Raw genomic sequence first — 12,660 nt, 5'->3', positions numbered from 1 at the left:
ACCAAAAAAAAAATATTAAATGAAAGACTTCAAAGCTCTCCAAACAGTTTACTCAGACTGCAAAGACTGTACAGCTATTCACCAAAAACCCTCTCAGTGGGACTCCTATACTTACAAAGTCTGGGAGGGTCTTTGTAAACTTGATGTAGACAAAGCACACGAGTGAAGAATGTTATCAAGCTTCCCTTCAATACAGCCGCTGGGATGAAATCATTCAAGTAAATGTAATGCAAGGAGGCCGATCTCCCTCATGGTTACAGGCACTGTTCTGACACACTAAATACTGAATTCAGTGAAGAGGTCAACCAACAGTTCTCTATACTGATGGTGGAGCTCACCCAAATTAACCAGAAGGAACGTCCCCTGTGCCCACTTAGAATGAACCATCTCTGTTAACCTCCGGTTATCCAGTGGGGCAGTGGACAGGCACATGCATGACCTCAAAAGTTAAAGTAATGATGGTAGCCCAGCTACCATGACAGCAGAGTACGCTCCAGGAAGGTGTGACCACTGTCTGACCTCCATTTTTCTCCATGCCATGCAGTGTTCCAGCAGCAAGGGCTTGTTCTTCCAATCCCTGCAATACATTTGCATTTTGTCAGGTGACTGCCATTGAGAAAAGTAGTCCTGTACCCCTTCTTATCGGAATCCCATAAGTGTCTGGAGTAAACTACGGACAGTTGTGACAATGTCGGACATTATGCCCCTATCCCCAACCAAAACAAGCAGAAAGCCAAGTGCAAGCCACGGTTTGTCATATGGCAGCTTAATGAAAACTTAAATAGCTTATACCCACATAGCATTAAATCTGGGAACATTCTAACAATGGATGCAAAGACAGAGACTTTAACTGTGTGAGAAACAGAACAAGAACCGATATGCACACAAAGCATAAGAGTCAGGCCTAAGACATGGCATATGTTGGTAAAATGTGAACAACCAAGAACTAGAGGAAAAAAAAAAAAAAAAAAACAGCGGAGATGGGAACTGAAAGACAGGAAACCATTGCAGAGGACTCCGGATATATTGTTTCACCTGAATTCTCCAAAGATTTTTGTGGGGCAGCATATAAAAGCTGCTGCAGATACAAGAAAACTGTTGGAGTAATCATATCCATATGACCAGCCTGTTCACTTTGAAGGTTGGAAACATGGCAACAGCTGGCGGCTACTGACTGCTCTCATTTTATTTGATCTACTAATGAAAAACGTGATTTTTCTGCACAAGCTATGTTCGAATTATACACTGCGGTTTTGTTTGTGAATACTTAACAGCAACTGATGTCTGACAGCATTCATAGCTGCGATCATGACAAGGATACTCTTACAACAGAGTACTTACTGGATCTGAAGTCTAGACGCCTTGTATATTGTTGACACTGTTGGCATCTCTCCCAGACCAGCCTGAACCAGAACTCAGCTACAGTACTATACATCGGCAAGCTGCTAATCTGCAGTCTGGTGCATTTCTGCTGCATGTGCTGGAGTTGGGACAATGGCTACTGCAACACTCACAATATACACCAGACTTTTGACCTTGCAAACAGAGTTTGACATATGGGAGAGTGCCCAGGGACTCTGTCTGCACACCACTGTACAGATTTAAAACACAGAACCATTTAGGATGATGGTGAAAACAGATGCTGGACTGTTCAGCACACCATACTGTAAACAATGCTGCATGGTTAATCTAATACACCAAACAAAAGAGAAACTTTCTATTTGGTTTAGCACTGTATTTTGGGGGATGAGTCTAGCCACCTGACTTTCCTCAAATGATTAAGTTGATGTTTAACCGTCAAAATAAGGTTTTGGAGATCTTTTAGGTTATACTTTTCTTCACTGCTGAACAGTCTTGGAGTTGGTGTGTATAAGCTGTGGATATGAGTGAAGGGAGCTTTCACCTTGCAAAAAAAAGACCGCTTCTGTGATCACCAAAAGTGCTTTTTTGGCTTTTTGTTTTGTTTTTTTTATTCTGACCACACAGCATTTGAGGGAAGGCCATTTGGTGTCTCGACATGTATCCATACTGGATCAACATAGATCCGTATTCTGGAGCTCATCATATGCAATCTGATTTGAGCTCTCTGCAGAGTTATTTAATTTTGACTACATTCTTAACTACTTAAGGCTAACAGTAAGAATCTTTAGAAACCTAGACATGCACTCCCATGAAATTTTTAGCCCTTGTAATTTGAGAATGAATAACCGGCAACCAAGCAAATCATTTACATGTTACCCCTATCCTTACAGGATGACTGTCCTAAACCAAGAGTCGGTTTGTGGTTTCCCATCCAATGGTCTAGATACATTTGACTAGAACAAGGGAAGTACTTCACTCTATGTGGAGAGGAGGACTATCCCAAAGAAGCTGCATCTCCGTGCTAAATCTCTATCCTTCCCAAACACGTTCTAGTTGTGCTGTAGAAGAGCTCAAGATCTCTCCCGTGGGCATTTATGCCACCATCTGACTTACGAATGTGCAGTAGATCTGAGGGGATAGGGTCTGTTGAGAATTTGTATGCAAATCACCCTCAGCAGCCTGTATGACACAATCTGACATGGACTGTTATTTAGGCCACTGATTTTCTTGGTGAGAAAGTACTGTGGCTATTAAAATGGTGTTAAATATTTGGACAGGTACATACCGAAAGAAGCATTTTACACTTAATAAGCTTAATAAGTGACAAATACAATGGAATCACTGCATTCCTGGACCTAGAAGCCATACCCATACGGAAAAGCAGTGTGACGAAAAAGAAATCTCTAGCAACTGTGCATACATGGAGATCAAAGGACAGTTTATTGTCCACACAGGTTCCCAGGCCCCTAAAAACCAGACTGACTTTTAGGGGTGTGTGCGATGTTTTGGTTAAAAAGGATGTCATGTTTGCTGAAGCAGAATATACAGCACATTGTCACTTAGTTTTACTCCACACATTATGACTTCAGCTATTCATCTGGGAAAGGTCATCTTGGAGGATCTCCACACATTATGACTTCACCTATCCATCTGGGAAAGGTGCTCTTGGAGGATCTTCGTATCCACTGGACAGTTTATGACAGCACCAAGTTTAAAATGATCTGCAAACTTTGCAAGCCACATCCCTTAACATTAGTTTTAACCTCCAAGTAAATTTCGAACAGGAGCGGCCCAAACACTTAAAATCGAGCACTGAACCTTGGGGTACACCACTGGCGACAGGTCTTTTGGTGGAGGTAGAGCCACCTACCCTTCTTGTGATCCATTTGTGATACAATTTGCTAGCTAATAAGTTACATGGGGATTAACGTTCATCTGGGAGAGTTTAACAGAGTGTGGGATGGTACTGACCACCTTTCCAAGGTCTAAATAAACTGCGTGCACAGATTTTCCAAGGTCTAAATATATGGTGTGCAGATTTCCTCTCATCCATTGCTTCAATAACCTTTTTGAAGCCAACCAAATTAAGTAGGCAGGATCTGCCTTTGACAAAACCAAACTAAACTAGTTTGGTCAAGAGTTTGTAGGTTACTTACGCCCTTAATTATTATTTCCAAAATGATTTTCTAAGTGTTGGAGATTAAGTTGGCGAGACTTATGGGTCTAGAATTACCTGGGTATGTTTATGCCCCACCCATGTGATGGGGGGGGGTAACTATTGCTTTCTTCTATTTGCCCAGCACAGAGCCCGCCTCCACAGAAGCAGTGTTTATGGGCTTGGAAAGTGTTCTGAGTACCTGCTCTTGGGGAAAACTGGGAGGTGGTGTATATAAAGGTATGTGATCAGGCAAAGAATAGAGAGCACAGCTGTAAGAAGCTATGACAGTGCTGTAATGAACTCAGTGTGTGCTTTTCTGCTGCAAAGTCCATGGATGACATACCAGCTAAAGTACTAAAGTTTGGTCATCAGCAGGAAAGGAAAACGGCAGGACTACCTATGCAGGTGGAGGTTCAGATGCTTAAACAGCGCCACACAGAATCAGAGGTTTGAAGGAAAAGCTTGAGCCGATCCTGGTGGCTGCAGACACCCAACAACTCCTAACAGCAAATAAGGTGTCCAAAAAACTGTGAAGGCTTTTTGCTGAGGTGCTAGAGACTTCTTTAACTTTTAATAAAAAGATTACTTATAAAGTAATTTGTATTCGTAGTAAACAAGGTGTCACAAGACATGTCTGTACAACCACCTGCTATAAAACAGAGGAAGAGCGACAGATATACAGAACACAGCTACGACAGTGTAACACCACAGAAAACCTTCAGTAGTGTCACAAAGTGTAGACATTAACAATGGGGTATTATTATGAATGTTCATGTAACAGCCTCAGAAAGGGTCAAGCATGAGTGAATGGACAGAAGGAGAGAAGCTACAGTTAACATGGAACAAGCCGAATGTGCATGCAAAAAGTAAAATAAAAAACACCACAACAAATAAATGTTATGTATTTACCATAACTTGGCATCTGTGTTGTCCAATTTCATTATTCATCACACATGGGTTTTCGGATCGGTCCTCCAACTTGACTCTGCCATTTCTTCCAGACATACTATCTGAAACTCAAACTCCTCCCTCTGACATAATGCCCCACTCCTCTTCAAACCCTCAGACTGAGTTTGCTACCCCTTCCGAAAGACAGTCAGAACAATATTGCTAGACAAAGAAAGTGACCAACCAGACCCCAAACTAGGAACCAATGGGTTCCCTTAGCCTCTATATCACTCTAAGCTGTAAAAGGAAGGAGGAAGGACGGTGGGATATGATGCATAATGAAACTGGACAACACAGAAGCCAGGTTATAAGTACACAACTCCTAATCTGAGGTTGTCCATTTCATTATGAATGGGTCAGAGTTCTCAGCTACACAAACCCTGGGAGGACTTCAAGGAAGGACATGCCTGAGCACCACGGAACCAAATGATGCTCTGTTCCTGGAAATAATGTCCATCTTATACTGAGATACAAAGGTATGAGCTGTGGGCCAAATAGCTGCAATGCACATTTTAAAAATTGGGGTTCTTGCACAAAAGGCGGATGAAGTAGACACTGACCTGGTAGAGTGGTCTCTAACTGGACGGGGAAGTTGCTTGCCTTGCTGAGAATAAACTGCAGGAATACAATCTGTAATCCATTTGACTAAGGTGACCTTGAATACAGCCTGACCCTACCTATTTGGAGAAAAGGCAATGAACAACTGTTTAGATTTCCTATTAGAACCTATGAGAACTAGTTCTAAGTAAAAATGCAACAGTCTGTGTACATCCAAGGAATGTAGCACATATTCACCTTTATCAGAGTAGCTGGGAAAAATACAGGCAAGGAAATAATCTGGTTAATGTCTGCCTCGAGGCAACCTTCGCTATAAATGAAGGATTCGTTCTAAGCAAGACAATCACTGAAGAAAGTTATATATGCTGGTTGAGAAGACTGAGTTTGCAATTCTGACACTCTTCCAGCTGAAATAATGTCCACTAGAAAGGTAGTCTTCCAGGACAAAAATTTTTAACTCACATAACCTTGCAGGTTTAAATAGTTTCTGGGTAAGTCCTGAAGTACCAAGGTAAGATCTTGAGGAGAAGGATCTTCAAATCAGAGGCCTGAGATGACAAACCCCTTTCATAACACAACACAGCTTAAAAGTGGAAACGGTGGAGGGAAAGCTAATGTCCTTCTCTACATGGAAATTTGTGATGGCCACAAGCTGCAGCTTTATAGTGGAAAAATGAGCTTTGTGCTAGAAAAGCAAGCGAAGATACATAATGATATCCAGGACTGAAGCAGGAAAAAGAGGTCAATATTCTTCTATGAAGCTCAAACGGAATCTCTTACATTTGCTACAATATACTTCCTTGGTGGAGGACTAAGGATAATTTCTCTGAATAATTTCAGTGACCAGGGAATCTAGGTTGCACATTTGTAAAAATCACTGGAAGTAGAAAAACCAAGCGGTCAGTCTGAGGGATCAAAGACTGGGAGTCTGGCATTCCGATAAATGGGAAATTAGATCCTGTCTGGGAACCAGTATCAGTGAAGGATACTTGCTGCAAAAACTACAGGGAAGGGATCCATACTGGATGAGATCAGTAAGGGGCAATGAGGATTACTTGGTCTTAAACCTGTTGGCTTTCTGTAGAACTCAAGAGTATCAGGGAAATCGCAGGATAAGCATAGAGGAGACACAGGGGCAATCGTGGACTACAGCATACCTGGGCGACTCCCCCAAAGGGTGGAGGGGTCAAAGCAAAGTACTTGCTGCAGCTGTTTAGGAGAGACACAAAGAGGTTCCAACAAAGCTGGCCCCAAGGGATGAATATTAAGATTCACTACATAGTGGTTCAAGGATCACTCGTAGACATGGGATAAATCTGCTCAGTTTGACAGAAAGTTGGACTCCTTGGGATATGCATTGCAGTGAGAAAGTGGTTTGAATAAATCACCCATTCCCAACTGCTCATGGCCTCCCTGCACAACGGGTATGAACGGGTTCCCCCGCTTGGTGAAGTACCAAACACAGACATGTCTGTCAAAACTGCAACTGTCCCCAAAGGAAGGTAGTCCTGAAAAGGCTTGCAATATGAGAAGGACCATCACTCATCTTCAGTACATTTATGTGCAATTTGGTCTCTGTCATGGATCACGTACCTTGGACCATCTTTCCCTGAAAATGCCCCACCCTACCTCAACAGGGAGGTGTCCGTGATCACGGTGGCCATAGGAGGGGGAAGAATAAAAGGTCTGCCAAGATGGAGGTCATCTGTAAGGCTCCACCCACTGCATATGATGCCTGCAAATCGGAGTGAGCCTGACTGGGGATGACAACAGAGGACACTGAACAGATCATTGTACTGCTAGGGTCCACTGGAGAACCCGCATAAAGAACCTGGCTAAGGGCACTAGAACAATGGCTGCTGACATGGATCCTAGGGCCATGAGGACCAGTCGAGCTGGTGGATTCAGTGTGTCTAGAAAAAGTTCTGTCTCAAGGATATGATTCTCTGGGGAGGAAGAGCTGCTATCTGTGTGACTGTGTTCAACTGCATCCCTATGAATTTGATATCCTGTACAGGAATCATCTTGGAGTTTGCCGTGTTCACTGCGATTCCCAGGCGATGGAAAAGGTGCAACATAACCTCAATAGCCTGAAGTACTCGATGCCTTGTAAGTGCCACAAGCAGCCAACCATCCAGGTAAGGAAACACTTGAAATCCTTACAGATGGAGGTGAGCTGTAACCACTGCCTGCATTTGGTGAACACACAGGGGGCAGCAGTGAGGCTAAAGGCAGTGTTTTGAACTGGTAATGGCTGGCCTCCAGCCTGAAGCGCCTACCTATTTTGATAGGATAGTAGGTATCCTGGAGATCTACAGAGCACAGTCAGTCAACCTTGAGCAGAAGCAGCAGAATGGACTATACCATAACCATGCGGAACTTCAACTTCTTCATGAATAAATTCAGACCTCTCAGATCAAGATGGGTCAAAGGTTCTCAGTCTTCTTTGGCACCGAAAAGAAGCATGAGCAAGGTCCGCATCCTAGTCATTCGGTTGGGACCTGCTGGATGACTCTTGTCTAGAAGTTTTTTTTAACTCTACAAGGGAACTCTCCCTCTAACTGGGTGGAATGACAGGGAGAAACTTCTCGGAATTGAAAAGAGGAAGGGAAAAGGGAACATAATAACCTCTAGAATTTATATTTAACACCCAGGTGTTTTATTTGTCCAGGTTTCTGGGTGTAACGAAAGTCTGCCCCAACTGCCTTCAGAGTAGGACAGCATGGCAGCTCTTCAGGAGCGCTGAAATGGCCTATCAGAGAAAGGTTCCCTGAAGACCTGATTTTTCAGAACCCCTCTCCCTCAGGGGTGGCATCTACCACTGAAACATCTCCCTCTACCCCTAGAAGACAGCGTGGGAGAGTAACCTCGTTGAGGAGTTAGCGATGGAGGCCATAGTGGTCAGCTGAGGGGAACCTTTTTAAGGTCCTCCACTGACAGTGACAGAGTCAGAGAAGTAGAGATTTCCCTAATCAGATCTCGGTGAAGGCGCACGAAGTGTGTCAACTAATGCAGTGATCTCAGCAAAAAAGTGGCAGAGCCATACACGTGCTTCCTATGCCTGTCCAAAGCCAAAGACTCCTGGTTTGGGGGATGAATAGTGGAGTTCCGTTTGGTGGACACCACAATGGCATCAACTGGGACACCTTTACTCCAAAAAGGGAGTCCCTTAGGGGAACTAAGATATTTGGCTCCATGGTTTCAGGCCCCTTCCAAGCCTAGCAGGCAATAAGGTAGATAAGCTGGTCCACCGGGGGTGGGGGGAGGGTCACCCAGGATGTAGATAGTCCCATCCCAAATACTTCCAGGAACACTGACACCTCTGAGGAAGGGGGTTGTTAAGACCATTCACTCTTACTTCAGAATTTCTAAGATATCCCTGAAGGAAATATCATCAGGTGGAGGTTGGGGGGGTGGGGACCCTTACCCTTTGTCAAAAATCAGTGTCCTCTGTCAACATCTCCAAAGGTCAGTCCAGGTGCTTCCTCTTGCACTGGCACTTCCCAGGAACCTCCTTCTGCAGGGTACTCGAGGGAGGACTTTGAAGACAGGGGAACCCCTTGCTGAGGGGCAGACTAGAGCCTCACCAGGAGAGGGTGACCATTTATCGGACAGATGGGAGCAAAGCCCTGATCCCCAGAGGATTGGGTAAGGCCTGGCAGAAAACATACCATATCTCGAGGTGTAGAGAATGCCCTGTCTGCCACCTGGTAGGCAGACGATGCCAAGAGAACCTGCTCCCCACCCCAGGAGCCAAAGCTGCCTAGGGAGGGAAGGAAAAGGTCATCCTGGATTCGGTACCTCCAGAAGGCACCAGTCCACAGTTGTCAAAAAGCAGAGGATCCCAGAGGAAGGGACTGCTGCAAAAAGGCTGGAGCAGACACCAACCCCCGAGGACCCGGCCCAATCTCTCTGATCTGGGACCCTCTCCACTCCAAAAGAATCTGAGCCGAGCCGGTCAGGGACACTGTTGGGAGTCTAGGTAAGGGATATTTCAAGCTCCAACACCAGTCCACTCGGGAGTGTCTAGCTCTGCAACTCCAAAGCCGAAGACTGGACTGGAGGAGGAAGCTGTGGTATTGAGTCTGAGTTCTCATGGATCCAGCATGGGTTGGAGAAGGCAAGATCCCCAGCTGGATCTGGGCTTTGAGAAAAATCATTTGATCCATGCCAGAGTGGAACAGCTGATAGGATCTAGAGTAAACAGCGGAATGGGTCGACCTAACTGGCAACATGTTGGGCTGGAGATGTGAGGGATATTTACCCTCTGTCACACAGTATGGCTCCAGGACCTCCTATCTGGACAAGTCTGACCTGGCGTCTGCTCCAGAGAACAGCTGAGGATCCATATGGTCTCCACAGGCTCCAACTGAGTGCTCAGACCAGAGGTCTGAGGGTCCTGCAGAGAAGTGGACTTCAACAACGCCAGCTCCACTGGATCTCAAGGCCTTCGTGGATCCAGATAAGTGAGAGCAGGAGTGTTCCAAAGACAATTGATTCTACAGCCTCCTGCACATGCATGCTTCCTTGGGACAGGAGTCTAGGCTCCAGAAACCAAACTATCTCCCAAGATAAGTTTATTGTGCCGGTCAGCGAGTGCCCAGGGATTGAAGGCCGAGCAAATGTCGCACGGCATCAAGTGTCCCAGACCGAGGTAACACACACACCTCTTGTGAGCATCTGATTGGGGAATTTTATGCCCACAAGAGGCGCACCTTTTAAAATGAGAGGGTTTGTCAGGCTTGTCGGATATGCTAGGAGATAGCGCACACATACAGGCACAACTCACACATGCACACAATAAGCTATACACTAACTACAAACTGAAAGATACAGGAAAAGTTCTTTTACAGATTTTATATATATATATATATATATATATATATATATATATATATATATAAAATATCTCAAAAAAGAGAAAGAGAAACAGGAAAACAGAAGGGAGAGGCGGAAGGCAGTAAAAGACCCCAACACCAGACTCCACCAACAGGAATAAATACCTTAAATCGGAGAAGAGGTTAACACTACAGATACAAAAAGGCTATGAAGTTAACTAGGATAGAAAAAGAGCTAATAAGATTACAGAAACAAAAGAAACATTTTTTACTTAGCTGACTGGAGGCTCAGATTCGCTTCACTGCTGGAAGGTGGCAAATGAGATGTGGCGGTTTGAAGGGCAGTGAGGCATTATGGGAGAGGGAGGAGTTTAAGGCCAAGCTCGTATGTGTGAAAGAAATGGCTGAATAAGAGCAGATGGATCGATCCAAAGACCCATTCGTGATGCATAATTAAATGGACATTAAATGGACATCAGATCTGGTAGGAGCAAACAGAATTTGAAATGCTTCTATCATGATAAACTTGACTTATTTCTTTACAAGTCTGTGGGTAGTTTAAAACGCAGTGGAACTACCCCAGGGTGAACTCAGCACAGCTTTTTAAACCCAGATAAGCCACAGAAACCAATGGGAACATGGAAATCACCACATCTGTAGCTCTCCCTTCGCATTTAACACTACTGCTTCTAACCAAGTATTCTCCACAACAAACAATACTTAACATTACACTGCACTTTAAACATCCGTCCAATGTTTTTGTCAATTAGTAAATGGGGAAGTTGACAAGGCAAATAAAGCAAACCAGTAGAACACAGTAGCTAGCACAGGATCCGAGAGGCATACAGTTTCTCCACTCATTGTCTGATCTCCTGTTACAATGCTGTACACATTACAACTACAAAGTGAGAAGTAATTCATTTCCAAGGTAACTTAGTCTCTACCTTTAGAACCAGTTGGTGAAGATATTTTTCGTGGTCTAGCCCGAATGTCATAAATAATTGGGTACTGAATCCAAGGAAATCTGTTGAAAGAAAAACAGAAAAACTAAATACCATCAATTTTAAAAACACAAACTACAAAACATTAAGCAAAAGAGAAATGAATCAAGTTTGATGGCAGATAATGATCACTTCGTCCACCTAGTCTGCTGACATCTCTATCAAATAAGCCAAAATCTAAATTCCTCCTTCCTCTTCATATGCAACACCACAAGGCCGTCCAACACACTTCTGTTTTTGTGGTAATGTGCACTTTTCATCCTATGGTATCTTTACCACAACCTTCCGAGTCAGAAGACTACCATCCACTCATAAGTAATATTTCACTCTCATTTAAAACAAATGTGCAATAATTTATGCAATCACTTAAAACCACATAAAGGGAGAGACAGCACTACTGGTTAAATGGCGTGCTCAGTCACAACACAAGTGAGAGTCAAGGAACAGCAAACGCAGAACTTGATAAGAAGCTAACTACCAGCCCACAGCCTTAAATTATCTGCAACAAACTGACACACAAATGGCACAACCACACAAACGCAGCCTATTCCCAAACACTGCAGTATGAAGCTATACAGATGTATCATTGTCAACTGAAGTGGATACACACCAAGAAGGACTTTCTGTGGTCAGAAAGAGGTCATTGTCTCCCTCTACTCTTCCCTCATCAGGCCAATCAGAGTACAATGCCCCATTTGGCATGTACCTCATTAGACACCTGCAACAACTGGAGAGGTCACAAAAGTACCTCACAAAGAGAATCCTAGGCCTTAAAACACTTATCCTATATGGACAGACTCAAAAAACTCCCAACTATTCCCTGTCTCATATCACCTACTTAGAGGCAATCTCTGCTGAACTTACAAAGCCATGTCTGACCCAGCTCTATTAGAAATGATACATCGAAAGAAATCCCTCCGCATCACATGCTTCAGGGACCTCAACCTCATTACCACAGTCAACAGTACAAGCTGGAGGGACAGGTTCATAACCTAGAGACTGCCTATGTTATGGAACACACTTCCCATACATGTCAAACACAGCAGCTCACTGGCCCTCTTCCAAGAGAGAGGCTGAGGAGTAGATGGGAAATAGAAAATTCACCCCAGGGATCACTCCAGTGGCTCTACTCGACAGAGGCACTGGGTACTAAGGTTGGGTAGCAAGATGCCAGGGTAATCTTATAGGCTAGGCTTGCAAAGGCTCCAGGGCCATTAGCCTAATGCACACCTATGAACCTTCTAAAAATTCTATTATACTGTACGTAGTGTGTGTGTGTCAGCAGCCCTAGGAGAGACAATAGTCTATCTATTAGACATTAACTGTAGTACAACTTGTTCAGCTAACAAGAGAGGAGCTTGTGGCACCAACATAATGACACTGGAAGTCTTGCAATGGTCCCGAACTGTGTGGCAAGAAATATCTAAAGATGGGTGCAGCTGATGACCTCTTATACTACCAACGTACTTGCATGGCAGTCACTAGAGTGGACCATTAAGGACACGAAATTGTGTGTTGTTACTATTATGAAAAAGCCCAGAATTTCCAAACACAAGATATATAAAAAAAAAGATAGGGAAATTTGAGGAAAGAAAAATACTTCAAAAAAAAAAAAAAAAAAAAAAGAGAGATTGTTTGTGTCTTTCGCCCCGTTAGGAATCATACAGCAGAACTCCCGTCCGCTGGATTGGCGGCAGATTTTTACTTACTGGCTTGCCGGCTTAACGCTACTAACCTTCAACGAAGGATTCACATGTCACTAAAAACTAGAAGCTGAAGTTGTGGAGTGCCTGCG

General features: G+C 43.9%; 1 protein-coding gene across 1 annotated transcript in view; it reads right to left on the bottom strand.

Moving 5' to 3' along the window:
* Positions 1-12,660, bottom strand: part of PHB2 (prohibitin 2) — a 303,055-nt gene that overhangs the window by 227,939 nt on the left and 62,456 nt on the right. The window contains exon 4 of the mRNA XM_044079628.1: positions 10,809-10,888. Within this exon, the coding sequence (XP_043935563.1) occupies positions 10,809-10,888 (80 nt within the window). The remainder of the gene's footprint in view (positions 1-10,808; positions 10,889-12,660) is intronic.

The sequence above is a fragment of the Protopterus annectens genome, chromosome 8.part0 (assembly GCF_019279795.1).
Source record: "Protopterus annectens isolate FY-2018-M chromosome 8.part0, PAN1.0, whole genome shotgun sequence".
NCBI lineage: Eukaryota > Metazoa > Chordata > Ceratodontiformes > Protopteridae > Protopterus > Protopterus annectens.
This window is presented reverse-complemented; position numbering and strand designations above follow the sequence as displayed.